The following is a 27,677-nucleotide window of genomic DNA, read 5'->3' as shown; positions in this document are numbered from 1 at the left end:
CTCCTCCTCCTCTTCTCCTTCTCCTCCTCCTCTTCTCCTTCTCCTCCTCCTCTTCTCCTTCTCCTCCTCCTCTTCTCCTTCTCCTCCTCCTCCTTTTCTTCTTCTTCTCCTCCTCCTCTTCTTCTTCTTCTTCTTCTTCTCCTCCTCCTCCTCCTCCTCTTCACCATTACAGCAACAAGTCTTCCTGGGGTTTGTTTTTCAGCTCATAAGAGGCAAGCCACATGAGACATGAGATGGGTAATGAATGGATTATGTTTGTTTCCCTGTTAACATTTCCATTGAGCATTCCTATATGGAACTGGACTTTTTTGTTTCTTTTTTTTCCCCCTAGAGAACATTTGGGGTTTTTTGGGTTGCTTTTTGCAACTTGTCAGAGGGGTCATAAATGCATGTTGTGGATTTTGAGGCTTTCTCTGTCTGACAGAGTCAGAAAAAGCACATGGCCGAAACAGACTTTTGGAGATGTGTCAGGCGAATGTATCTCTGACATTTGAAGTGGTTCTTCTGCCTTCAGTGACAAAGAAAGTGTCTGTTTGGGGTTTTTGTGGGTCGTCTTCGTATTGACAATGTTCTATTGCGAAGAAGAGCCGACTGCGTCCACACTGGTGGTCACTTCAGGATGGACACGGAGTCACAAGCTGGGATATTTTGGATCAAGAAACCCTCCTGGATATTAAGGAATTGTACTGATAGGGTGAAGAAGCTCAGCTCGGAACAGAGGCAACTGTCTCTTGTCTGACCACTCAGGGCTGTGGAGGTGACGGGAGCTTGAAGAGAAGAAAAGGGGAAGGAAATGGGGATGGATCAATGCCGTTTGTGTTCAGCATGACCTTGAGGGTTGGTGGGATAAATGACCCTGATTATCTCCCTGCTTTTCATCCCTGAAGTGCCCAAAGGCCTCAGGGCTGGGTCTGTGAACTGAGCCTTTGTAGGTCAGTGGTGGGGTTGGGGTGTGGGGATGGAGCTGGGGAAAGAAGGGAGCTTTTGAGTGGCAAAACCACCATTTTGTCTGCTTCCTTCTGTGCTGCACAAAGGCTCTTGTTGTCCAGCTGGTGTGAATGGCCAGAGCACTTCATGTGCCAGCTCCTCTTGTCATGGCAGCGCTGGCTGGGGTGGGAGTTTCACAGCCAGTTTGCATTCCCATCTAGTGAGTTCTGCTCATACCCCAGATGCAAATGCTGCGAATATTGCCAAACTTTGAAGTCTCTGCCCACAGCACAGCTGGAGATGGCGTGGCAGGACAGAACTGTGCTTACCTGATGTCCCACCAAGGGTTAACTGTGCCTCTAAATACCCAGAAGTGCCGCTCATCAGTTTCCTTTATTAGAGACTTTATTACAGAGGATTTTGTTCTGTCTCCAGGTCCTCGTTGTCAAGGTGTATTGTGACTGTTCAGGATCCAGATGCAGATTTTCACACCTCAGGCCTGTTTGTCAGCCTGTTGCTGTTTTTGTTTTGCTATTAATGTGGGATGATGGCAATACTGTGGGTGCCGTCTCTGTTCATACTCGGGTGGTTGTTGCCACTGAATCAACAATAACTAAGGCAGACAGAACCTTTTGTCACCGCTTGCGTTTGAGGGCCAGATCTTAACCTGTCTCTGAAATCAAGCAGGATCCAGACTCTGAGGTTGATGGTACCTACAGCCCAATAAACCTAAACAGATTATTTTGAGGAGCTAAGGCTACAAATCCAACACCATCTAAATATCTGTTTTCCCACAGCGTCGCAGAAAGAGAACAAAAATGGGGACAGTCCCACTCCTGACAGCCCCAGAGCTCTTCCTGCCGTTTACCCTTGTGCATGGGCTGCTGTAGCTTTTCTAATTCCCCACCCCACGCAATGGCTGTTGTGTCTGACCTGGTCCAGCGCCTGTACCACCTCCCGCATCCTGCGTCTCACTGTCACGGTTGCTTTGGCAACAAATGGAGAGGGGCTGGGAGCAGCTCCCCACGGTAAAGAACGAGAAATTTGCCCAGATTTACGAATCTCTCTCTGACCCAGCTGGTCCATCAACCAACAGGCTTCCAGTCATGTCTCCCTGGCTCTGGGGGGCTGCTGCTAAGTGCCTTTAAAATGCCATTAAGCTGCTTCTGGGCTTTGCTGGGGTGAGGAAGATGCTGATATAGGCACCCAGACATATTCCCAGGGGCACCGCTGGAGAGGGGAAAGCATTAACCCTTTTGGTACAATTTATAGGATTTGCAAGCACTGTGCAATATATTGGTTTTTGTGATTGTTTTAATTATTATTTTATTTTAAGTGTTTAGATGATAGTGAGTAGCCCTGGGCATAGAAAACTGTTCATTGTAAGCCACACTAAGGCCAGAGCCTCATCCAACCAAGAGGGTGAGTGGTGTAGGGAGTGGAAGGGATGGCAGACGAGGAATTATTCTGGCAGCTTGTAAAGTATGAGTCAGTTCTTGTCTGAGCAACCTTGGCCAAGGAGCATCCATCCTTTCTACAGAATTATGGTCAGCACAAACAGCATTGGGATGAACGGAGTGCTTGAGGAGGTCAGTGGTGTTCAGGAGGCAGCTGCGGGTTCCCTTTCTCTCTCACTCTTGTTTGACCTTCCTTCTGCAGAAGAAACGATGAGGTGACACACATCAAGATCCAGAACACGGGGGATTACTACGACCTGTATGGAGGGGAGAAGTTTGCCACGCTCGCCGAGCTGGTGCAGTACTACACGGAGCAGCAGGGGCTGCTGCGGGAGAAGAACAGCAACGTCATCGAGCTCAAGTACCCCCTCAACTGCCAGGACCCCACCTCGGAGAGGTAAGGAATGCTCTCTAACAGCGTTTTTTGGTGACGGTGACATTGTCTTCCCAAATTTCTCAGACCCCACAGCTGTGCCTGGCCTGGGTTTGGAAAGGAGCCCAAAACAGGGTATGTTTGGGTGTGATTTAGCTTTCCTGACCCCAAAGCTGCACGTCGCTGGGACATGGTTCCCGAGCTGCCCAGATAACGTTGGCCAGGCCCAGAAGCTGACGCTTGCTCAGCATCGGTGTGCGCTGATAAGAGAGAAAGCTCTAACCCACAGCTTTGGTTTCAAAAGAAACAAAACCACATGCAGGTGGCTTGTCTGCCTGCATAATGCTGGGTACAAACGCCCTGGAAAGAAATTCTTCCCCCATCCCATCTGATTCCATAACTGCCGCCCGTCCTGGCAGCACCACGCTGATGTCTTGCAGGGATGGGGATGGCAGAATCGCTCCCAGACGTGCTTTGCCTTGGGCTACTTCAGGATATTTCCACCAGCCGATTAGTGACCTTTTTGTCTCCCCTTCCTCTGTGACACTCCAATGACCCTTTTTTCCCCCTTTTCCTCTCCCTCAGTTTCCCCAGCGTCACACGGTAGGTGGAGAGGGGAATGGCTGGTGATGCTAAAGCAGTTCCTTGGTTACTCTGACTTTAGCAACCAGGAGAAGGCGAAGCTGTGACCAGTCTCAGTTCCTGAAATGGAGCAGAGGAGCTCCCCCTCATTGCCCTCATGTGAACCGGCTGGGAAGTCCCTTCAGCTCATGTGCTCCCTTCTTGCCAGGGATGTTTTCTTGGCTCCTTCCAGTGTGGAAAGCGGCCGGGCAGCTGCTCCCGTTAGCAGAATACTCTGGAAAAGTGGAAAAACCCCCTTCAGCTGGGTTTCCCCCTCTTCTCCTGCCAAGGAACGTCTGGCTTGACAAGGCGGCTCCATGCAGATTTCTGCTCCAGACCACACATCTGGTGGCATCGGGGGGAGAGGGGGAAAAAGGCTCTGATTCCTGATTCTGAAATGGCAATGGGGAATAGATGAAATGATGATGGGGAAGGAGTTTTCCTCTTGAGAGATCTTCTCGCTCAGATTGACGCAGCCGCCTTTGCAGCATGACTCGAAAGGCACAACATCACCTACAGCTGCTCTATAAACTTCATCCTCTGGGATGAAGTTGCCGAGATGTGACACGCTGCCCTTGTGTCCCCCCAGGAAGGTTATTTTGGGCCTCTCTGAATTTTTGGCAGCTCGGCCGGCAGGCCAGGAACCAGCGTCCTCAAATTGGGACTGGTGGCATCTGCCCAGAGCCGCTGCTGGGTGTTGGTGGAGCATGGGGATCGAAGGCTTGGATGCAAAAAGAACCTCTGCTTCCCTCCCAACTGTTATTGGTCTCTCTGGAAGGCTGTAGCAGGGTGCTAACCCATGAAGCACACCTGCTCTGGGTAGTGCAGGGGTGTGGGAGATGCTGCATTGGAGCTGCAGAGGGTTTGTGCAGGAACAAGCAGATTATTGTGCACTTAACCCCAAGGGATCATGGCCAGGCTGCTGCAGCATTCTGAGCCAGCCGGTGCACAGCCAGCCTGCGTCTCACTGTGTCAGTGTGTCAGCAGAGCAAGAGAAAGGATTAGGAGAGATTAGATGGAGAAACAGGGGCACGTGTGAGCAAGATGTACACAGATGGAGAGGTGGAGCAGCTCACGGCCGTGCCGGGGGGCTTGGGAAGAGCTGGGCACAAGCCTCTGCATGGTAGAATCACTGCTGGCCAGTGCGCAGGGCTGGAGGACCCTTCTGAAAATCCTTCTCAAATTGGGTCAAAGCATCTTGTGTTGTCCATGCTGTGTCTGTTCTGGCCACAGCCTGCTGACTCCAAGCATTCTGCTTTTAATTCCATATTAAGAAAAAATAAAGGGAAACATAGCCACCTTCAAGTAAGACCTGCTAGAATCATGTTTCTTACAGCTTCGTGGGAGCCCTGTCACTAGGTGACAGTGCTTGTCGTACATCACGTGGCAGTTTAATATACTGATGCCATTTCACGTTTGGCTGGAGGATTGAACAAAGTCCTGATGCTTCCAGCCTCAGGCTGCGGTATTGACGCGGCACTGCAACGTGCTGGAGGAACGTCACCGGGGACTGTCTCTAAAATAAATCAAGTTGGTGTCACACCAGGTTGGGAGCCTAGAAATGGGTTTCCCATGAAGGCCAGCCCAAGCACTGAGCGTAGCTCTTGTCCTGCGTGTTTCCAAGCTGACCTTGCTCCCCATTGATGCTCCTCAGATGGTACCATGGGCACCTCACTGGCAAGGAGGCAGAGAAGCTTCTGACGGAGAAGGGGAAACCTGGCAGCTTTCTGGTGCGGGAGAGCCAGAGCAAACCTGGAGACTTCGTCTTGTCGGTGCTGACGAACGAGGATAAGATGGAGACTGGGGATCGGAAACCTCACGTCACCCACGTGATGATCCACTACCAGGTGGGAAACATGCTGTCCGTGCCCAGCTGGTGATGGGTGGCCCAGCTGGGAGCTGGGCGTTCCTGTCTCACTCTGGTTTTGTCGTTCTGTCCTATAGCCAGAAGAAAAGTACGATGTGGGGGGAGGAGAGAGGTTTGACACCCTCACGGACCTGGTGGAGCACTATAAGAAGAACCCCATGGTGGAGAAATCTGGAGCGGTGGTTCACCTGAAGCAGGTAATAGCTGCTCTAATGTATATCTGTTGGCTCTGGGCTTGCCCATGTTCCTGGGGGAATGCACAGATCTCCTTGTCCCCAAAACATCCCAGTGGCTGCTTGTCATGTTGGTCCAGGCTCACACTTGCCAGAAAGGTCCCTGGTCCCACACTCGAGACCTCAGGAATGGACCCAACTCCTGCCAATACCCCCCAGGAATCAGGGGTTCAAGAACTGTTTTTTCAAGGGGAAGTTCTCTGCCTTTCTGTTACCCAAAGTGATCTTTATTCTGCCCTCTTCTGCCTTCCAGCCATTCAACGCCACACGCATCAACGCCGCCAACATTGAAAACAGAGTGAAGGAGCTGAACAAAATGGCAGATCACAGCGAGAAGGCCAAGCAAGGCTTCTGGGAAGAGTTTGAGGTACAGGATGCTCCTCTGCTCCCTCCCACAATATCACATTTGCATGGCAGTGTCGTGCTTTTCCAGCACTGACCTCGATGCTATTGCTCCTTTTCCCATTTTCTGTGTTCAACTAAGTTGCGTCCTGGTCCTTTTTTTCGTTGCTTTTTCTCATGTCTGAGGCTTTTTCTCCATCCTCTTTCTAGAACTGCGTATCCTTTGTTCCCTGCAGGGATTTCTGCCTTCTCCCCCATTACCTCATCAAGCTGCTTCTTGGCTCCCTCTCCCTTCCTGCTGACACTCCCTCTGTTCTTCTCAGTGTTAGGAAGCCAAGCAGCTTGTCAGAAGAGCCCTTCCTTTGCCTCTGACCCTCCTTATCTGCCCAGAACAGTTTGTTCTTGTGTCCTCTGCTCCACAGATGCTGCAGCAGCAGGAGTGCAAGCTCCTCTACCCCAGGAAGGAGGGACAGCGACCAGAGAATAAGGCAAAGAATCGCTACAAGAACATCCTTCCCTGTAAGGAGACACTGAATACTTTTGGGCTTGGTTTTTTTATTGTTTCTTTTTTTTTACCACAATTTTCTGTGGGGGTAGTTAACCCTGCAGAGCTTTCTGATCATAGCTCAGCTGGAAAGGGGTGTAAATGTCCCAGTGGAGTGGTCCAGTTAGTCCATGGCCATCTCCATCCCCTTTCTCACCTGGTCCTTCCCCTTTTGCATGGGAAAATGGGTAAATTGGGCTCCTCTCCTTGTGCTGTGAGTCTAAATAAGCATCAGTATAGTTCAGAAGTCATATGGAGCCAGAGCTGGAGCCTACAAAAGCAATACTGGAAAGCTTGAGCTCAGGTTAGTCTGCAACTCTGTGTATCACTAATACCCATCCAGGTTACTAGACTGACAACGCAGCTGTGGGACGGGTAGTGTGGATTACTGCTAAGATCAGTAGGGGAGCATTTTTCACCCTCTCTTGCAGTCGTTACTCATGTGTTTTCATAGTAAGAGCCTTGTGGGAGCCCTTGCTGGGGCTCCCAGTGACCGCCCTGCAGCAAAGCCCGTCCCGGCCCCGCTGTGTCACTCACTCCCGTCTTCGTTCCGGACTCTCCTGCAGTTGACACCACGCGCGTGGCCCTCCGAGACGCGGATGAGAGCGTGCCTGGGTCGGACTACATCAATGCCAACTATATCAAGGTACTCGGGAAAGGGAAGACATGGTGTCAAGTCGGTCTGTCTGTCTTCTCCTGGTGGGGAAGTGCAATGATGGTGTAAAGTCTGGCCTGTCAGGACCAGCATCTTTCACTGACTCCAGGCCAAACACTGCATTTTTCTACTCTATCCCATTCTACCATGTCCTGTTTATTGCTGTCTAAGAGTTTATCTCAATCCCCTCCTCGCCTTATCTACTGAGAAGGTCCTAGGGGACTGACCCAGCCCCTGTCCCATTGACCATTATCTCTCAGGTCAAATTATAATTGTCTTCTGTAAGATAAGAGCTGCTGGAAGTTGTATTTCCAGCAATGCTGCTCCAGCACTTAAGCACCCGCCTTTGAGAAACCTTCAAGGTGGCTTCATTCCAGCCACGTCCACCTGCAGCTGCCTGCTGGCAAGAGTCGTTGTGCAATAATGCGTTACAGCTCAGTGTGAAGGTCCCGAGGGGCAGGCAGACCATTTTGCTGGAGACTCTTGAAGCTGGCGATGAGAGCATTTAGTGTCCAAAGGTCTGAGAAACAGAGGAAAATCAGCCAGCCCAGAAACCCTGCGTGGCAAAGTGCACTGACTTCGCTGCACTGCAGCAATTCTCGGTTCCTCACATCGCTGGCTTATTTTTTGCTCCTCTCCTTTGGTCCTTAGAGCATCCCTGAAGATGGAAGGAACTCGGAGCACTGCAAGGTCTATATAGCCACCCAGGGCTGCCTGCAGACAACGGTGAACGACTTCTGGGCCATGGTGTACCAAGAGAACAGCCACGTCATTGTCATGACCACCAAGGAGGTGGAGCGGGGCAGGGTGAGCACTTGTCGGGCGCTGTCCCCAAGCCTGAACGTTACCTGCTTCTTCTTCTTGTTCCAGCCTCTTTGGCTGGAGGCAAGAACTAGTTCTAAAGCCAGGCCTTGAAAACTAAGAGGGTGATGCAGCAGCTGCTATGTCCACCGAGCTGGGTAGTTTTTGGGGGCTTGTATTAAAATGTGAAGTAGGATCAGTAATGAGTTAAACCTCAGAAGTGGACCTAACAGGGAGTGACAAGACGAACAGCTCAGATGCTGTGGGGCAAGACTATTCCTTTGCCAAAGCAATGCCTACAAAAGGCTGGGTCTGGCCGAGGAGGGAGGTTCCCTTAGGCGTCAGGTCCTTCCTATAGGAATGACCCTTACCAGTGCCTCCCCAGTTCAAAGGGAATGCTCTGTGTGCACGGCTCTCCTTTAAACTGGGACTGAACACCGGGGGCTACGTACCCTTGGAATGCAGCAGCATCCCTGGGCAAGATGTTCAGGGATTTGTCCTCCAGCTCTTTAGTCTCAACTAACGAGCAGTTATTTGATATTTCTGCAGAACAAATGTTTCCGTTACTGGCCAGACAAGGGTTGCACCAAGGAATACGGGTGCATTTGTGTGAGAAACGTGAGCGAACGTGAGGCCCAAGGCTACTACCTCCGGGAGCTGGAGATCTCGCGGACGGACAGGGTGAGTCCTCTGCCATCTGTTCGCTGTGCTGGGAGCCCCTGGGACTCACCTGTGCCTCCTCCTTTTGTCTTGTTTTGTTTTTTCATTTAATGATCCCACTGCTTAATTTCCGGGCCACTTTGTCCCAGTTTTGATGAAAAGAAAGGAAGGAGGAGCAGGGTTTTTCTGAGCAGGTCTCTACTCCCTGCAGGATGAGCGCCCGAGGCTGGTGAAGCACTATCAGTATTTCAGCTGGCCAGACCACGGGGTGCCCAACGAGCCGGGAGGGGTGCTGAGCTTTCTGGACCAAGTGAATCGGGCACAGCGAAGCATTCCAGACACGGGGCCCATCATAGTGCACTGCAGGTACAAACAGCTGGGCTGCCAGCGGTGGGATGGGTGATAAAGATGTGTGTTTGTTTTGGTTTTGTTACACCTGCAGCTGCATCATCACTTGAGATGATGGTGGGATGTGCACGTGGGAAAACAGAGCCCTTCTCCAGAGCCTCACTGGTGATAGCACAGGGAAAAGTATAGAATCATTTTGGTTGGAAAAGACCCTCAAGATCATCGAGTCAAACCATAACCCACCCTGGCACTGCCCCTTGTCCTGAGAACCTCTTCCCCATCTGTCCAACCCTCCAGGGATGGTGACTCCAGCACTGCCCTGGGCAGCCTGTTCCAGTGCTTCAATCCTGCTCTGGGGCTGGCAGCTCTGATGCAGCCTGCTAGGCTCTGATCTCCTAAGGCTCATCTTCAGGCTGGGCTTATCTTAAAGCAACCATTCCAAATCTGCCCAGGACAGACCAGGCGTGCAGAGGAGTGTGGGAGCCGAGCTGAATAACTCTGGGGTATGTTTCTTCCTGTAATTTTTATTTTCTTTTCTTTTTCCAGTGCTGGAATAGGACGCACAGGCACCATCATAGTGATAGATATTCTGGTGGATATTATTCACAGGCAAGGTATGTCTCCCTGTCTGTTTCGTGGCTTTCACCATTCGCCTTGCTCTGACTGGTTATGGGATAACCCTGTTCTTGTGCAAGCACTGGGGACCTGGTCTCTTCTCATTGGCATCAGTGGGGCCAGGATTTCAAGGTCACCTGGACAACCCTGTTTTACTGAGCAGGGGGGAATGAACGGGTTGAGTAAGGGTGTAACTTCAGAGCCCTTTTAGCAATGATTCCCCCAAACCCTTCTGTGCAGAAGGGCTGTCACCCTTCCTGGGATTCTAGAGCTGTTGTGGAGCATTCCATGGAATGTCTGAGGCTGATGCAGGAGCCTTGGGGCAGGTGGAGCCTCCTCAGCCATTCTCAATCCAAGGTGCTCTAGTAAGGATAAAACAAGAAAAAATTAAGAAAATGTCCTAGGCACACACATACACCAAATCCTTTCACCATATTCTGGGGATTCGCCGACACTTTGTGCGGCAAAGTGCCGAAAGCTTTCTATGTTATCTTAGGAATACATCTTTTCAAGTGCATTCCCGCTCCCTAAACCTCATCTTCTCGCTCCTGAGAGCAGGTCTGGACTGCGATATCGACATCCCCAAGACGATCCAGATGGTGCGCAGGCAGCGGTCGGGCATGGTGCAGACCGAGGCACAGTACAAGTTCGTTTACATGGCTGTTCAGCAATACATCGAGGCCGAGCAGAAGAGGCTGGAAGAAGAACAGGTGAGTTGATTGGGAATGCAAGGGCAGAACCTGGTCCACACCAAAAACCACTTCTACCTTCTCCCTAGAACTCAAATATTGCCTTGAACACATGGAAATAAACCCCCTGCTCGCACATTGGCATGTGGGGTCCTCTAAGGCTTTCTCCTATATCTGCTTTGAGTGGGATGTTATTGTCTTTGCTTTCTCTTTCAGAGGAATAAAAGGAAGGAGCGAGACTACTTGAATATCGGATACGTTCCTATGGAAAAAGGCAGAGCCAAAGGGCAGCCCCTGTCCCCGCGGACCCAGCCTGTGTAAGCTGAACTCTGCCAGGGCTGAGAATTTCTGTAGCAATAGAGAGAACAGCTTGAGCAAAAGCCCTGGGATTTATCCCTTGCCAGCCTTCTGCTCCCATGCCCAAAACCTGCCCAGTTGTTGGCTATCAGATGGGGATGGCTAAATATCAGAAACCCAGAGAGGGTTGTTGGGCATTGGAACAGGGCAGTGGTGGAGCCACCATCCCTGGAGGGGTTTAAAACATGCGGAGATGAGGTTCTCAGGGACATGGGGTGGGGTAACAGTTGGAGTCGATGATCTTGAGGGTCTTTTCCAACCAAAATGATTCTGTATGTGAGCCCAGGAGGGGTGGCCCAGCCAGAGCAAGAGAAAACTGGGACTGAGACCAGCACATAACCCGATGTCGTCTTGTCTACACGGCTGGGGAGGGCAAAAGGGAACTCGGCTGGGCCATTACCCACTCCCACCTGCCTCTGGGAAGGGATCCAGAGCAGTGATGCTGGTCATGACAAGGCTTCCTTTCTTGCCAGGGCTGATGATGAGTCGGCTTCCGTCTACGAGAACCTGAACATCAAAAGCCCAAAGGTTTCAGGGATGAGTAACACCGGGCGATAAAGGAGCAGGAGGTGAGCTGTGCAGCGGCTGTGCAGGTAGGAACGTGTCCCTCGGTGACCTGAGTGTCACCACAGGCTGTTTACATCGCTCAGCTCCAGAGGAGCCCAGCTCCTCTTCAGCTCAGCTTATGTACATCCCTGTGGCTTTGCCCAGGGACAGCAGCTGAGCTTCTAGGAGAGGGGATGGAACCTAAAGATGCTGATGGGAGAACTGAGGGAATGAGATTTCAATGGGGAAACACATTTAATATATTACCAATAGTGGGTAAGGGGGGAGATGTGCTTTTTGGGCTGTTATGTCAGAAAACAGTGGGATTTGAGAACCAGCCTGCGCTACGTACGCAAATACGCAGCAGAGACCTCGCACACTAGGAGGGTCTCAGCTCTCTGCCAGGTTACAAACCACACCGTCCTTGTCCATTCTTGTCTTGGAACGCAGGATTTACAGTGTTTACGTCCACCCTTTCCAAGTTCTGCAGTTGAGGATGAGATTTCATTGTGTTGCCCGTCTTGCCTTCCCCGAGCACCTTGGATTCAGCGAGGAAGAAAGAAATCGACTGCAAGAAACAGAGTCCGCGCCTTAAGAACCTGCCCTGACCTAACTTATTCATGAGAGGATCTTCCCCCATTCTCCCCTGTGTCAGTAGGTTGATATTTATGTGGAAGTGCCTCTGGACATTCGTTAGGGCATCAAGGCTCAGTATCAATATTTTTCTTGGTTTTTTTTTAATTTAAGATTCTTAATTTTTACACACAAATTGTTAAGAAGGAGCGGAGGTGACTTTGCTTAGGAGCTTTCCCAGGGTTGCGTTTTGTAAAATGTTAGTACACTGATGTTTTCATGAGGTCGATCATTTCTAAGCTAGAAGCGTTTTTAGGCTGAATCCTGGAGTAACTTTGCTGCCTGCGAGGGTGAGGAATGCAGAACGCTGCCCACACCGGGGATTTGCACCTCCGTAGTTCTTCTCATGCTTCCTTTTGGCTGTACCAGTTCTAGATTTCTATGCAACCCCACCAAAGGCACCGAGTAATCCTCGTAGGACAGCAGATGTGTGTGTGTGAGCCTGATAACCGCTCCGCACCGGGGTTCTGTAGCAGAATTGAGACAGAGATTAACATCTCCATCTTGGTGCGGTTGTTGGGCTACAGGAAATCCCACGCAGCTGATGGGTGCTGAGGTGCTTTTAGCCAGCCCTAGTGAGTAACAGCCTCATACCAATCTAGGCTGGACTTTTTAGAGCCGGGCCCCTCTAAGCTCGCTGCAGCTCTGCCTTTACCTTGCTGCGTGGCTTCTTTTTTCACCCTGCAGCTCTATGACGAGGCGCGTGTTGTGTCTGCTGAGTTGTAGGAGTGTTTGTGAGTTGACCAGTGCCGTGAAGATGAGTGTGTTGCTGAGTATTCCAGCTCTGATCAGTCCTGACTTGTGACTGGTGGTGCTTCCCGCTGATCCAGCCCTAAAGCCTGCGGTTAGTCCTGCCAAAGAAGCCCTTTCTGCAGGACTCTGGTGGCTGGAGGTGGGGTCTGTGGGGTCCCACTGCTGGTGCCTGAACCCCCCGAGCACCCCTGGGGCTGGATGGACTCGCCGCCCTTTGCACAGTCGGGTATTAGTGCCTGGGGTGCTGGTTCCAAGCGCTGAGCAGAAGGGGCTGAACTAAAGCACAATGACATATCTTGGCTGTATTTCCTGGCTGGTCTGTCTGTCCCTTGTCGTGTGGACAGGAGGACTGTTTATCTTTATTGCACTTTTAATAAACGTTGAATATTCTCAAGGCTTTTTTTATTAATTTTTTTTTCCTCCTTTAATTTTAAGTCGTTTGCTTTTTGGGAAAGTGACTGATGGTGTGGACAGCAGGGCATCCTCAATGTCTCCCATCACCAAATGCTGCTGTTCAGGGCCCTGTTTTCACTCACATTGACTCTTCCTTTTGACTTTGAGAGGTTCAGCTGCCTGTTATCTAAACCTTCAGCCTTTGTTTCCAAGCCCATGGTGACAATGGGAAGCGCAGAGGGACAAACCTCACGAGGATGCTGTGACAGGCTACTGGGAGCAGTTGGAACTGTGGGAATGTCTCTGTGGCCTGTTTGTCCCTGTAACAATAGATTTTATAAGGCTGAAGCTGTTATTTCCCTCTCCCCTGCCCTTAGGTCTCATCAGCAGGAGTCGAATGATAACAAAGCTGCAGTGACAAATCACTTCATCTCTACCAGTGTCTATTTGCTGGGCTCAGTCCCAAGCACACCTCGGGTGAAATGGAAGTGCCTTCTCTGCCTTAAGTCTTAAAAAGCGAGTCACTTTTTCCAAGAACGCACTGAAATTGGTGCTGTGATGGTATCGGCAGGGACAGGATGATACCAGTGAGAACCCTGTCAAGCCCAGTGACTTGGGCAGAAGTCATTACGGTGCCTGGAGTAGTTTTTTGCAGCTAATCCCACTGGTTTCTGCAGATAATCCCAGCCTGCAGCTCAACGACAAAGCTGTTGCAGATACGGCACACGCAGCACCTTTCCACAGAAGTTTTGCATAGCAACAGACTTGAGTTATTTCTGCCGTTGCTTTGCCTTTTTTTCCTATTTCAAGTTAGCTTTTTTCCGGAAAGGGAGACTGAAAGTGTCTTTCATCCGACTGGGAAGAAGCAAAAGATGAGCAATCTTTGCAGCTTTTCATTTTTCAGGTCAAATCGGGTAAACACAGAGGGAATTTGCACCTGGGACAACACCACCTAGATGGTAGTAAGTACGAATTTACAGGGTAACGGTGTCCGTGTGTGTAGGAGTGTACAGCACAGGGAGAGCTGATGCATGGGACACAGCCCAGATGTGATACCTGCTGTGACTGCAGCTGGATCAGAGCTGCTCAGTGGACACCTCCAACCGCAAGTAAGGAGGGAAATGTGGAGTAATTGCTTCAAATTGACACTTTGTATTGTATAAAACATAATTTAATACATACACATATGGTACTTGCATACAATACTGTCTTACATCCACGTGTTTGAATAGAAAACATTTAATTGTAAGCCGCCTTCATCATGAAGGCTTTTGTTAATCACTGTCAGAAGATCACTGCGTTAAATAAAAATATAGTGTAAGCAACTGGCCTGTGTCTTAATACTGACACATTTTAAGATTAGGAGGGTAAAGCTGTCAAAAGATTGAACTTCTGTTGTTTTGGCAACAGTTTGATGTGAGAAGGACAAGTGGAGTTTGCTGATGTGTCCGTGTGTCCATGTGCCTGACAGAGCTCACCCCCGAGTTCAAAATCACCTTCCAGGTAGGGATGAGTGATTTTTTTTAAGCACCTTATTTGGAAAAACAAGTAGAAAGGCTACTGTTCAAAAGCTGCTCAGGATGGTAGAACAGCTCAGGTGAGTAGCTGTGGTAGATCCACGTTTTGTCAGCAGGAGGCAGCACTTACACCTCCAACATCAAATAATGCGACAGAAACGTCTCAAGCATGTGGAATAACGTTAATTTTCACCTGCTTAATATGATTTTGATATATCTTTACCCTCCCAATCCCAGCTCCTCTTAGGAATAATCATGTAGATCCTTCGGTTTGCCAAAAAAATAGCCTTTTATTCCCTGAGGGAGTTACGGAGCTACACCCACTGTCATCTGGGATGCAGCCAAGGCGGTGCATGGCGAACGGTCCTTGAAACCTCTCTGTTGTCTTTGAGGCTCTGGTTTCCATGGCGAGGTTGGCAGCAGCTGCTGAGGCAGCTCCTGAGCGTTCCTGGACTTGGAGACAGGTTGGCGGGCGAGGATTTGGGCCAAGCTCCTGGAGGTGGATGTGTTTGTTGGAGCTTCAGGCACGAGAAGGAGCGCAGGGTCTGCCAGCAAACCAAGGGATGTCCCGACAGCAGCCCAATGGAAGCTACTGAAAAGGGAGTTGTGTCACGGGTGTCGCTGCCGTGGTGTGTTTTGGGGGGAGGTACTCCGGGCGGCTCATGGCGACAGTCCTGGTGAAGCAGCGGAGGTTCCCCGTCTTCAGGGCGCACTGCACCGGCCACAGGATGATGCAGAACAGGATGATGATCAAGGCGGAGAGGAGGACGATGCGTTTCCAGTCGTCACACATGTCGCAGCGGGACAGCCGCCCGGCTAACCCCGCCGGGGGGGCATCGGGGCTCTCCGGCTTGCTCATGGCGACGTCAATGGAGATGCAGGAGTCTGGGTTCTCAGGGTCGTCGGATGACTGACGGCAGCACAGCTTGGTCCCTTCCATCCAGAGCACCTTCTCTTGCTGGAGTTCGGGGGGCAACGTGGCAAGGAGCTCCTTGCTGGTCTCGAGGGCTGGGGCACCTTCCATAGGGATGCTGGTCAGCTGCCTGCAGAAGGGGCAGGGGAGCTGGTCCTCGGGCTGGTTTGGGGGCAAACCTGTGCTCAGGCGGGCCACGCACTCCAGGCAGAAAACATGGGAGCACTGGAGCAGCTTGGGTGTCTTGAAGGTGTTGTCGTAGGTGTTGAAGCAAATGGAACACTCAACGGGGGAGGTTGGCTTTGGAGATGTTGGGTTTGGAGAGCCGGGCTTGTCGGTTGGGGACCTCGCCTTCCTCTTGCCATCTCCTGGGGAGGTGATGACGATGGGGCTGATGGGGATGGGGATTTCTCGTGGAGACGCAGGGGTCGGGCTGGTGGGAGAGTCTGGCGTGCTGGAGTGCCACAGCTGCGTGAAACACGACATGACGGAGCCCCGGGAAACAAACAGAGCCCTGGGAGACTCTGGAAGAGAAGAAAACCACAGCCTTCATTTTAAACAATGTGAGGACACCCATCACCACGCCTACGTTTATCCCCTTAAAAAGAGCGAGTTCATGGCTTCCACTGCATCCTGAGCCTGGAAGAGATCCCTGCTAGAGGTGAGAGTGACACAGGGAGCCTGTTCAAAGCTGCGTACCAAAGGTGAAGTTAAACATCCTGCAAAGAAGCAAGCAACCAGCAGAGCTCCGCCATCCAGCCAAAGCCTCGTCACCAGAACCACCACGGCGATACAGATGGGCGCAGTCTGCCCCCGTCCATGCCTCCCTCTGGGCAGAAATAAAACACGACGGAAAACCTACCCCAGGTGGTGCTCCCCGAGACCTGAGCAGGGAGGAGAGCAGAAGACTCCATGAGGTCACGTAGGGACCTCGCTATGGTAGAATATTAGGAGGAGGCACTCAGAGATTATGGTGGCAGCATGAGCAAGGCCTAAGAGACAGACAACACTACTCAGTTGTGGAGGCAGCACGGGGGTGAATCTCTTCTTTGGTGTATTGGGCTTTGTGCCTTCAATCAGTCACAGCACAAGGATTCAAGAAGCAGTTGGACAATGCACTCGGACACATGGTGTGAATTTTGGGGTTGTCCTGTGCAGGGACAGGAGTTGGGCTTGATGATCCTGCTGGGTCCCTTCTATCTCAGGGCATTCTGTGATTCTATAACTCTGTGATTCTGTAATTGTATGATTCTACGCCTAGCAGGCCGCTGAGGTCCCACCCAAGGATGCTGCCTGCTTTTGGTGGGACCTGATCTCCCCCATGTCCCAGGAGAAGCCAAGGCAGGTGAGGAAACACTATTATCTCACAAAGTTCATTTCATCCTCAGCCCCCAAGCAGCATGAGAAGCATCTTTGTCTTGTCATCCTGAAACAGCAAGAAAAGCGACGTTGGAGGAAACGGCCTTGGTGCCAGAGCACGGGGAATTCACACCGTTTCCTTATTGCTCCGGACGCTTCTTCCTTCTCTTCAGCCCTGGAGGAGTCCCAGCCTTGTGCTTTCTGCTTTCTTGTGGCATGCAACCACGAGCCTTGAGTTGAACGGCCAATACGCCATCTCCACCTAATTAGTTTACAAATTGCTCCAGCCTAACACGAGCATTACCTTTAATTCTACTTATCCCAGGCTGGGCGTGCAGCTCTGCACACGTTCTGATAGGCAGATACACGATTTTTCGGCTGTCGAGTGCTCTGACCTCAAGGCAAGTGTTTGGCTGGAGGAAATTCCCAGTGCTGGCCCCAGTGCTGTGCGCCCGGGGTACATTGTTTTTAGGCTGTGTCACCCAACTCGCTGGGCTTGATTCTTTGTGTTGGGAGATGTGCCCGTGACAAGCCAGAAATGTTCAGGTTGCTGCTGTAATTATAGGTTTCCATCCAAGCCAGCAGAGGCTCAGCATGGGCTAAAGGCTCCACTCCTTGGCATAAAAAGCTAGTTTAAGGTATCAGAAAAACTGCATATTCCTCACATTGCACAAAAAAAGGAAAGTCTCCATAATTTAAGAATGAAGAATTATCTCACACCACATCTGGCATTGCCAGGGCTGACACCAACTTTAGGAACCTTCTTTATTTTTTCCTCTTATTTTAAATTAAGACGTGTTGGTGAAGCCTCTCCTCACGTTACACTTTGTCACACACTATCTACCATTTTCAGCAAGTCCTAATGTTTTTTTACTGTATTTATTTCTGGCCACAGCTCACCATGCGTGTTTTAGCACGAGCTGGCTGGTGCTGATGAATTACAAATCCAAACCCAGTTTGGCACAGAGATTAGAGAACCCCCTTGGTTTGTTTGGTTTGGGGTTTTTTGTTGTGTACTTGGGGTTTTGTTTGGGTTTTTTTTCCTAAATCTTCTGTTTTGTACAACTCCATCCCCTGCACCCTGTCCTTTGTAGCCAGAAATGACAAGCAGCAAAACCAGTTGCAGAAGGTAACCTCAGAAAGACCGACATTTGCTTATGCAAACTGTGATTTCATAACCTGCGTGAAAAGGCTGTTTTCTTGGGGCTTTTACTAGTCTATAACATAACTACAGCAACAGCAATATTTTGATAGCAAACTTGAGGAAGTTTACTCACAACAGTTGCTTTTAAATGAAGCTACAAGCTTTTCCCTCTGCTAGAAACGATTGTGATGCTATAGATGCCTGTTATTTTTAACAAATTTAGAGTCTGCTTGTTTTTATCAACATTTTGGTGTCACATGGGACCAAGAATTCTCTTGGGCATTAGTGCTGTAGGATTAATGAGAGCCAGTCCCTAAATCTGGGGAGCCTGAGGAAGACACACAGTGTGGAATCTCAATAGAATTAGTTGGGGTTTGGCTGGCTTTCTCGTTTGCTTTTCTGTTGTTTTGCCATTTTGTTTGTGGTTTTTATTTGGTTGGGTTTGGTCTTTGTTTTGTTTTGTTGATTTTTAACTCCACTATATATATCTATATATATAGATATATAGATATATGTATAATTTAATACAATATAATCAGCTATTCAGACCTCCCTGGTCACACAGCATTTCCTCAGCTACCCACCTTGCTTCCCCAGCTTATTTACTTGGGCTTTCCAGAAACTTCGCAAACATCAGTAAATAACTAAACCATTCAGGACAGACACACAAGCTCAGCTTTAAAACTAAGTGGTTAAGTACTTTTTCCTTCCCAACAAGTGCTAGAAAACACCTTTCCACACCATAAAACCAGATTAAAGAGAACACTCCGTTAAGGCAGCGCCAGCACTGCTCTGTAATACAATTCCCCACTCGTATCTTTAACTCAGAGCAACTGAACACACAGCAATTCCAGAGGTGTAGGGCAGATTGAAGTCTATAAATACCTGTTTAGAAGGAGAAAAGCATGTTCTGGGCTCTTGATTTCTGCCCCTGAAGAGTCTTCTCTCCAGAGGACGAGCTGAGGCTCAGGGTCTGTTTTATTTACAAGCCGCCTTCTGGTGTTGGAGCTGGAGCCTCCACCAGCTCCCCGGGCGCGAGTGGCCCCGCCGCTGTAATTCCAGTATCTTTTATACCTTCCTGTCCAGAGGTGATTTACCTGCTCCACCTGCCCTTCCCCATCACCACTGAATCACTCCTCCCGCTCCAGCCGGTTCCTGGGACGAACTGGGCAGACTGGATCGCTGCTGATAAGCAATCGCGGCCGAGGACACCTGCCCTGGGGAAGGGATGTGAGAAATGTGTGTTTCCTCACTTCTGGGCTGGGTAAAGCTTTCTGCTTTCTGGTAAATACGGTTCTTCGACTGGCTTTGAGGTTTGGTGGTTGTTTCTTTTTAATTGCTCTACATAATCTGGCCCAGCTTGCAATTTGCACCAGTTTGTGCAGATGCACCGGCCACGTTTTCACGGGGCAGCAAGAAGAACATTTCAGGACACCTAAAAGTTGTGGTTAATACCCTCTTGGTCCTTCATGAAGGACAAATAATTTGAAAGTGCCTTAGATGAACAGCAGAAACAAGATTCTGACAGTCAAATCTCTTGTGATTGCTTGAGAAACAAATTGTTGCTGTACAAAAACCCAGCCTAAGTTTGAAAGCTGTTTATAACTTAATTAAACCACGCTATATATCTGTCTGCTTCAAGCTCCCATATGGTTGTTCGAAAGAATCCTGTGGGGTTTCTCGCAGAAAAGGAATTTCATTCTTCGCAGTTTTGGGTAGTAGTTGACAGATAAATATTATTTGACCTGCAAACCTTTTGTGGTTCAAAGGGCATCAGGCCATGATCCAGGAAAAAGAACTATTACATTTACACTTGTGCAGACAAGGAAACAAAGGGGAGGGAGGGAAAGTAACAGACAAACATTCAGAATTGAGTCTAGTTCTTATTTGTTGTAAATACTACATTTCTTAGTTCAGTTTCTCAAACAAACACCAGGTGGTCGGTGGATTTTTTCAGAATGGTATCAGGAAGCACCTTTTTAATAAATGGTTGAGAAGCTACACTCTAAAAATGTACAGAACTGTATTCGTCTCTTGGGACAGACGAGTGTCTAAACCCCACAGACTTTAGTGGTGGTGACATAAAACTTGCTTTCATTTCCATGTTCCACTGCTTCAGGTCACACTGTTGAGTTCCAATGAGAAGGAATCCAAAAGGAGTCTTTTAAGAATAAGAGAACCAAAGTTTTAAATCAGTTTTAGGGTTAAAACTAAGGTTCCCTCGTCCTTCCAGAGCTAGAAGGATCTGGGCTAGAGCATCATCCCTCCAGTTGGTTCACCATGAGCTCCACGGGTGACTCTAGAAGAAAAACACCTCAATTGAAAATGCAGGTTAAGACTAAACTTTCCCAGATCTGCATGTGAAGGGTATAGATCCCTCTGCAGAATGCGCATATACCATAGGATTAACAATCCATACCCTAGATGGAGCAGGCAATACCAGCACAGTGTTCTCCTCCATCTATTTATGTGGTTGCTGAGGGATGAGCTGGGCTGGGAGCAAACACTGTCCGCAGCTGACACGGCAGGACGCTTGATGAATGGATGTAAATCGGATTTTTAGAAGTCTTGCTCACTTAGTCACTTGCATAAGCGCTTTGGTAGACTGGGCTCAAAATTAACAACATTTCAGTAACATACTATGTTGTGTTTGGGAACACACCGAGGAACAAAAGTCCTTGTTTTGGGTCCTGCTGAGCCCTCTCCTCTGGTCATCAATGGGGCTGCACTAATAGAGTTTTTGATCATGCTCTAAAGACAGATGTGGGTTCTCATCAGCCTCAACATCCCTGGTAGATGGGATGGGTTGAGTCCAACCCAGGAGACGAGAGCCTGGGGCAAACTGGGCTGCCCCACACATCCCACGTGGCGAGGATGCTGTGGATGTGCAAGGGACCAAGCGTGCTGGGACCTGGCAGTGTCCTGGGGTGACAAGCGGGGCTTGGCTTCCAAAAGTGAGTGGGAGGCTCACTGTTATTCTTGTCTTCTGCTGGGAGGAACGGACTGGGCATGTCAGGAGCTGCAGCTGGTCGGGGGTGGATCCCAGGAGCTGGGAACGGTAGTGGGAGCACGTACTTGCATGTTTGCACGTAAAGGAACAGTGGTGCTAAGTAGAAACAGTTTATTCACACTGCTGTTTCCTGGAAGCCTCATTACACCTGCACACCTGGTTTGAAAATTGATTTTTGCTAAGCCATGCAGGAATGGAGATGAGATGAAACGACTGAAACACTGGAGTGAGATGTAGCAGATACAGATCTCTGGTACAAGCACTGTGACCTTGAGCAAGACACTTAATTTCCATGGATTCCTGTGGAGCAGGAGGATGCTACATAGACTACGTTTTGAATCAGCCCAAACATTCACCTGCCTGCTCTCAAACTACTGAAACCAGTGAAGACACACACATACACACCAGTTTCTGTGACTTTTGGCACAGGACCAGCTCAGCAGCTGAGCTCTTCACCTTGCGTTGTCATCACCTGTTAATCAGACGCAGAAGCAGCGGTGAGACTGCCCGAGTTTTCCTGGCAAACAATTCTTGGGCTTAGACTGAGCATCGCTTTTCGGTCCTACAGTGTTCCTCAGAGCCAAAGGCTCCAGGCAATTAATGCTCTGTGGTGGTAAACAGCACCATTAGGTGATGTTTCCCATGCTAGCTCATGGAACTCTTTTATTTGTCCGGCTTCACGTGCAGGTGTTCGCTGGGAAGTCTTATCGTTGTTGCAGTTGTTTGCACCTATGGCCAGACTGGGCTATTTAAATTCCAAAGTACATTTATGTACCGGCAGGAAAGAGCCTTGGTGAGCCATCAGATAAACCAGATGGGAACTCACTGGGGGATACTTCTGATATAATTATGTTTTATCCTTCCCTAACTGTTTCTATCAGACAATCTCAAGGCACTTTGCAGACATAGTGAACTGAGCCTTCCAGTAATCACGGTTTATCAGGGACGTTATCTCATTTTACAGTCGGGGAAGTTTTGTGGAGCAGGGGACGCCCAGACACCATTGAGAAATGCTGCTGTGACCTCTGTGCCTGGGCGAGCTGTGTCCCTTAGCATGGCAGGGTGACTTACCAGAGCAGAGGGGTGAGACGTTGAACAGGTGATGGGGTGGGAAACACCACCAGAAAATGTTCACTTGATACAGATTTAGAGAAAAACTGTTCCTGTTAGAGCCACAGACTGAGCCCCTCAGGTGACTCCTGTCCTCTAAGTGATGCCCATCTTTACTGACTAAGCCAAGCTCAAGTTGTGGAACCATGTGCCTCTGTAGTTTAATGTCATTCAGACTCTGGATCCGCCTGGCACCTAACTTGGCACTGTTCTTCATTTCCGGTAGTCACCAGGAAAGCACCATGATTAAATAATCATTACACGGAGAGATGCTGCATAGCAATTTTCCTGATCCCCTATTACTCATGTGACGATTACTCTCCAGCGGTTCGAGGCTGTGTGATTCAGCCACTCGCGGCTACACTCTCAAATAGCAAGAATAGCATCCATTCCCTGGACATAAGGTCAGGTCTTATTTTTTTTCCCTAGCCTATCGTTTCTGAAGGAGTAAGTGACTCGGACCAATGGCTACACTGTGGTCTATCAGTCATTGGTGACCTGTGATACCACACCTGGGAGACTGTTGGCTTTCCAGATGTCTATGCTGCTTCTATAGTGGCTTGCAAGGAAAGTTTGATATTGACACTCATAAACAGTGGCTCAGAGTAAATCACACCAGAATTGAGGTCCTTGGAAGTATTCAGTGAGTGTGGCAGCTCTTTCATTTTCACAATGCAGCTGGTAAAAGGAGTGAACCTAGTAGAAGGGTCATTCGGTGTTCCCAAGAACTGCAGCAACAGCCCCTTTTGACGGTGTAAGTGGCTCAAGTGCAGCTGGAGTTGAGATGCAAAGTGCACAGGAACCACAGTGGTTACTCTCCTGAGACAAAAAGGGGATGCTGTTCCCATTAATCCATAAAACAGCGGTCGTTGCCATCACTAGAGTGGGTTATCCAGGTGTAGATACAGTCATAGCACGTTGCTGATGGGGGTCACTACAAGCAGGACTTGAGGAGATGGCAGTGGAAGCGAGGCGAAGGGCAATGTTCCCAAGTTCTCAGCACCACGTTGCTGATGCTCTCGTGGTTGTCCCACAGAGGCCACGTTCCGCAGGATTACTCACTTCCTGGCCAGTGAGGTGACAAGACAAACTTGGGCAATGGGCGGTGATGTCAGAGCCGAGGAGTGAATGAATGGCTGCAGGGACATTGCGCTTCTCCTCCCCGCTGACTTTTCCCCGTGTCACCAGCCACCTGCCCTCTTCTGGCTGAACTCTCCCCTTCCAGGTGTGAATGGGTTCAGCTCCACTTGCATCTATGGAGCATCTGGGTGTTTGTCCCCATAAGAGCACATTTCGGCAGGATGGGGATGTCGGGATGCTGATGCACCTGCCCAGGGGCATTTTCTGCTGCACCAGCCCTGAATTCCAGCACATCCCATCAGGTCACTTCAAAAAGGGTCTGATGTCAGTGGCAATAAAGGACAGAGTTCTCTGCGGTCACACTCTGAGTTGGAATTTAGATTAAACTTAATATTTGCTTAAAAAAATCCCTTAATATGCCAACTGATACATCAGTGACTATTCCTATTAACTTCCTTGCACTCTCTTTACAGAAGGAAAGTTAAATCCTGACAGGTCTGTCATCTCTGGAGGGAAGTGGGAATATGGGGCTGCAGTTTCTCAAGATTTGTTTTTCCATTTCTTGCTTCATTTTTTTTCTTTTCTATTTTTTATAACAGGGAATTCTCCAACAAAAGATACTGTAACTTTTTTTTTGCTATATACTTTTCATTTCATGCATTGCTCATATTTATTTTAAGTGTTCTTGAAGCAGTTCGGATGCCATTCAGCTGCCTTCCTCAGCCAGCAATCCTGCTCCTTTCATGTTCCAAATGCAGTGCAATCACAGTGCCGAGTTGATAGGAGAATTATAGTCCTGTGAACAGACTGCAATGTCATAAAAATAAGATCTTGTTGCCTGATCAGTGGGATAGATGGTGCTGCACCACTTACCAACCGAATCACTGCAGAAAAGACAGATGAAGCATTTACAGGAGAGACAGGTCATCTCCATGGTTTTTCTTTAAACTACGGAACATCCTGCTTAGTTTTATTATTAGTAACAGAGAGTGCGGTCGGTTTCATTTTGTACCTGTGGTGCTCACGGGTGCTGAGCTCCAAGACTCGCAGAAAGCTTTGGCTTGGCCCTGTAGCATTTATAGTGGAAGCAAAAGGAAAAGAAAAGCTGTTCATAAGAGCTCAAACACGACAAGCCCCAAGCATCTTTTATTTAGGAAACTCCTTTTTGTATGGAGGCGCTTCCATTCTGGATTTTGATCCCATGCTCGCCTCCCCAAAGCACAAACCCCCAGGAAACGAAAATACAACTGCTTTTTTGTTTATAACACAATGTGGCCAGTTGTAAGAGAGCTCTTTAATCCTGCGCTGGGTGCTGGGGCACTTTAAACTATTTTTGCCCTAAAGATGATGTTCTGAGCGCATCCAGTGAGCGGGACGTCACAAGTGCCAGTATTGTAGCATATTGTGGTAATTGTAATATATTGTAGTAATTGTAATATATTCTGGTATTGTATAGGAAGATTTTCCAGTCATGAGTGGGCACCTGGAAATTTGCTGGTCCCTCTGCCCACGTCCTGTGCCCACGAGGATGCAGAGGATGCACATTACCTGAGGATGCACATTACCTGAGGATGCACATTACCTGGCCCTGGAGAAACACGCGCTGCCACACCCCTCCCGTGTCCCTGGGCCATGGGGAAGGGACACCAAGGGACACTGTGGTGGGGAATGAGGAGCAGACTGGTTTGGGGATCTGGGTTCCCAGTGCTCGCGGTGGCTGTACTGGTGCACCGTGTAGGATGGGGACAAGCAGCAGTGTCCCCAGAGCCGTGATTAGAATATACCGTCCCCATCACTCATCCCATCCTCAGTTCTGGAGGCAAAACGCTAAAAATAACACGAGGGTGAGCATTCAGTTTCATCCTCTAAAGGGTTAAACACACATTTGCATAAACTGGCAGATGAATTCCTTACTTTTTTATTGCATTTTACCGCTTTGCCCTATTCTTGTTTATGCTTTTTCCCTGGGTCTATCTATTTATTTTTTGGTAGAATCTTTATCAACATTCAGATACTTTTGTTTGTTTATGTTCCTTCTTTATTTGTATTTACTGTGAACAATGTATTTAAACCCTGCTGTGTGTGGGGATGACGCAGATTGCTTCTGGACCCAGCAAACTGGAGGTATGGAATGAGAGATTTAATAACTGTTAAAGAGGAGGGAAAGGAGTGAAATCGTTGTATCTTTTGCTCGACATAAGGCAAGCACGGGGTTAAAAACATTCCAGATTACAAGCTCCTAAACCTGTGCCCACTGAGTAGGTGTTAATTGTGGAGGACTGGAGTATAAATGGGAAAGTTCAATGCTGGGAAGGGTTTCTTCTTCTTCCTTTCTTGCCTTTTTCTTCCATGAACTGAAGATAGGACAGTGCTAATCAAACACTGGGAGATTAACTGGAAGAAAGTGAGTTGTAATTATAATTTTGATGCCCATTAATGTGTCACCTGACAGACTGTGAACTGCAGGATGGAGGCTGGGGGTGAATTCTGCTTTATGTAAGTTACGTCACGCAGCAAATATCGCGCAAGGTTGTCATGACTGACTTTTTCAAAGATAATTTCATTTCTAGTGTGTGTATCGGGTAACTCAGCCTAGTGAACAGGTTATATTCTATAAGCCTGAAGCTGAAGTAATTTAAATCAAAATATAAAGTTTTAAAGGCGGCGATGGATTTCTCCCGTTATTCAAGACAACGGCTTAAAGCTGAATTTGTGGGAGAGTCTGGGAATGAGAAAGTGAGGGTTTGTAGGAAGACATAATAGCTTTTTCTAGACAAATTCTGTTAAGCTTTCAGCTCTGAGAAAAATTGCCTTGAGCTTTAATGGAGAGACGCAGAGATACAGATCTGAGGTTGAACATCATGTGCTGCTGTTCTCAAAGACGAAGGGGCTGACTTACTTTCATAAAAGCAATAATAAAGAAAAAAAGGCGCCCGACTCCTTCCTCTTTGGGCAGCTCGGTGCGTGCCTTTTGAAGTATGCTGTGAATTTCCTGGATGTGAGAGATGTATTTACAGAGCGTTAACTGCTCGCTCAGGAACGGAAAAGCTGAGCCCCCAGGGACAGCTTAATAAATGGCAGAAAGCTCATATTCCTGCAGGCAGCAGAGCCACCAAATTACCGCGTTTCGGTGGCCGCGACAGAAGCTCCTGGCAGGAAATCCTGTTGCGCAAATCTTGTTTCCTTGTTACTTCCTGTGCTGTAATATATATATATATTTATTTTCAGAAACAATCCATCTTTTGAATGCTGCGAAAGGCCGAGGGAACCAAGTGTTTTGTTGCGTCTTGATTTATTCTTTGCTTGACTTTCCTCCCAGGTCCTTTTGCAAAGCCCTGAAGCCGAGTTCGCTCCCTCCAAGAACCTTTAGTGCTCGTTCTCACTCTGGAAAACCTGGAAGCGTTGAATTGTGAGCTGATTTTTCTGCAAACAGAGCACAGACGTGAAGGAGGTGCTGATAAAGGACGAATGCATTGATTTGTGATAAATCCAGATAAAGCAGTTTTTTGGGGGAGCAGGGTGATTTTCCTCCCAGCTTTTTGACCTTGTGCTGCTCTGATAATTGCTCAGATGTGCCTGAGCCTCCGTTCTTTGGTGCAAAAGATAAGTCGCCTCTGTATAAATGTGACCATGTACCCCACATATTGAAAGCACTGGGATCTTCTCTGGTTTTAATTTGCGTGCCGTGAGTCTGGTGTCGACCTGCAGCTGGTGCCCGACGGCGAAACATCTGATGCAAACGAGTAGAAACGTCAAATTTAAATATATATGTGCTGCAAAGTGGTGGGGCAGCTCTAGAATTGGGGAGGCTGCCCGTCCTTATGCACATGCAGCACAGGAACAGGTTAAAGGAAAAAAGAAAGGCAAGCCGTAGTAATAATAACAGCCCCTTGCAGAATAATCTTGCCCTGCCTGTGGTACCTAATCTGTGGTTTGCGGATATCTGAGAACGTGTCGATTATTTCCTTGGTATTTACCTATCAGTATTTAGCTAAGAAAAACAAAGCTATTTTCTCCCGTATGGGAATTCTCCATATGTGACTCTACACCCCCATTAGAGGAAAAAAAAAACAACAGAAGATGTTGAAAAGCACTGTGCAAAGCAGGAGATTTCAAGCTTCTGCTCTTTACTTGTACACTCACAATTTGTGTAATTACCCAGGCAAAGCCATTGAGCCGTCTGATAAGCGGTAATTGTACAATGACTCCTCGCTTTCCCGCTGCTGCTAATAGAACCACAAGCACAGCAGCACATTATCGGTGGGAGTGTGGCAATGGTTTTTACAGTAAACACAGTTACAGAGCATTGATTTCCATATTTTGAACAGAAAGAAGGTTTGCTATCAACAGGAGCAATGCTGTCTGCTTCTGACCTTACTGTCCGGGGGGCTTTTGGTTTATTTTGTTTATATTTGGTTTTTTTAAGGGGAACAAATTCAGTTTAAATGCAATATTTTTATGAACACTTGATCAAATTCTCTTGAACTGCCTTTCGCTCTTATGTGCTTTTATCTCCAGTTCTTTCCAGCTGTATTTCTCAGGATAAAACTTTGAATTTCAGCTAGTGTATCTAAACACAGACTCACAAAATAGCTTAAATGAAAAGGTTTGCACTGTGGGATGAACAGGAAGGAATGGTTTTACATTACACCGCTAATACAGTTGTTGGGTGTGTGGGGAATATCTCAAGGTGTTTCCCCAGTTAACAGGAATATTACAGGCAGACCATA

General features: G+C 48.5%; 2 protein-coding genes and 2 long non-coding RNA genes across 10 annotated transcripts in view; 2 read left to right on the top strand and 2 right to left on the bottom strand.

Moving 5' to 3' along the window:
* The window catches only part of LOC102097440 (tyrosine-protein phosphatase non-receptor type 11), a 35,381-nt gene extending 22,566 nt beyond the window's left edge, over nt 1-12,815 (top strand). For 3 of the 6 annotated variants that reach the window (XM_065037928.1, XM_065037926.1, XM_065037930.1), the window contains exons 3-16: nt 2,587-2,781; nt 5,033-5,225; nt 5,323-5,442; nt 5,732-5,845; nt 6,243-6,339; nt 6,931-7,010; nt 7,671-7,826; nt 8,370-8,501; nt 8,692-8,846; nt 9,375-9,442; nt 10,002-10,153; nt 10,349-10,449; nt 10,963-11,058; nt 11,486-12,815. In XM_065037928.1, the coding sequence (XP_064894000.1) occupies nt 2,587-2,781; nt 5,033-5,225; nt 5,323-5,442; nt 5,732-5,845; nt 6,243-6,339; nt 6,931-7,010; nt 7,671-7,826; nt 8,370-8,501; nt 8,692-8,846; nt 9,375-9,442; nt 10,002-10,153; nt 10,349-10,449; nt 10,963-11,047 (1,648 nt within the window). In that variant the 3' untranslated portion in view covers nt 11,048-11,058; nt 11,486-12,815. Of the gene's footprint in view, nt 1-2,586; nt 2,782-5,032; nt 5,226-5,322; nt 5,443-5,731; nt 5,846-6,242; nt 6,340-6,930; nt 7,011-7,670; nt 7,827-8,369; nt 8,502-8,691; nt 8,847-9,374; nt 9,443-10,001; nt 10,154-10,348; nt 10,450-10,962; nt 11,083-11,485 lie in introns of all 6 variants that reach the window. The other 3 variants (XM_065037927.1, XM_065037925.1, XM_065037929.1) reach the window with 1 other exon arrangement.
* A 1,786-nt stretch (nt 12,816-14,601) lies between these two features.
* Nucleotides 14,602-18,874, bottom strand: RNF223 (ring finger protein 223). Of its 2 annotated transcripts, XM_065037931.1 has the most exons (3): nt 18,633-18,773; nt 16,107-16,236; nt 14,725-15,768 (listed from the first exon to the last, which is right to left on the bottom strand). In XM_065037931.1, exons 2-3 carry the CDS (start codon nt 16,156-16,158, stop codon nt 14,921-14,923), a joined length of 900 nt encoding a protein of 299 aa, XP_064894003.1. In that variant the 5' UTR covers nt 16,159-16,236; nt 18,633-18,773; the 3' UTR covers nt 14,725-14,920. The 2 variants fall into 2 exon arrangements, with proteins under 2 accessions (XP_021137543.2, XP_064894003.1); XM_021281868.2 differs by lacking the exon at nt 16,107-16,236 and having other exon boundaries at nt 14,602-15,768; nt 18,633-18,874.
* A 4,733-nt stretch (nt 18,875-23,607) lies between these two features.
* LOC110355834 (uncharacterized) lies at nt 23,608-23,954 on the bottom strand. The gene is made up of 2 exons (XR_002408798.2): nt 23,821-23,954; nt 23,608-23,743 (listed from the first exon to the last, which is right to left on the bottom strand). It is a non-coding gene; the product is annotated as an uncharacterized LOC110355834 (long non-coding RNA).
* Nucleotides 23,955-25,226: 1,272 nt separating this feature from the next.
* Nucleotides 25,227-26,587, top strand: LOC110355832 (uncharacterized). Its single transcript, XR_002408796.2, has 2 exons — nt 25,227-25,351; nt 26,267-26,587. It is a non-coding gene; the product is annotated as an uncharacterized LOC110355832 (long non-coding RNA).
* Nucleotides 26,588-27,677: the final 1,090 nt, after the last annotated feature.

This window comes from Columba livia, chromosome 21, assembly GCF_036013475.1.
Source record: "Columba livia isolate bColLiv1 breed racing homer chromosome 21, bColLiv1.pat.W.v2, whole genome shotgun sequence".
Classification (NCBI taxonomy): Eukaryota; Metazoa; Chordata; class Aves; order Columbiformes; family Columbidae; genus Columba; species Columba livia.
The sequence above is the reverse complement of the archived record's forward strand: the minus strand, read 5'-3'. Positions and strand labels throughout refer to the sequence as shown.

What these genes read in the sequence shown, in the direction of transcription:
- RNF223 (XM_065037931.1), bottom strand. Translation starts at nt 16,158, where the DNA reads ATGGAGTCTTCTGCTCTCCTCCCTGCTCAGGTCTCGGGGAGCACCACC. An exon ending in CTCGGGGAGCACCACCTGGG is followed by an intron (nt 15,769 to 16,106) that starts GTAGGTTTTCCG and finishes CTTCTCTTCCAG; the next exon opens with AGTCTCCCAGGGCTCTGTTT.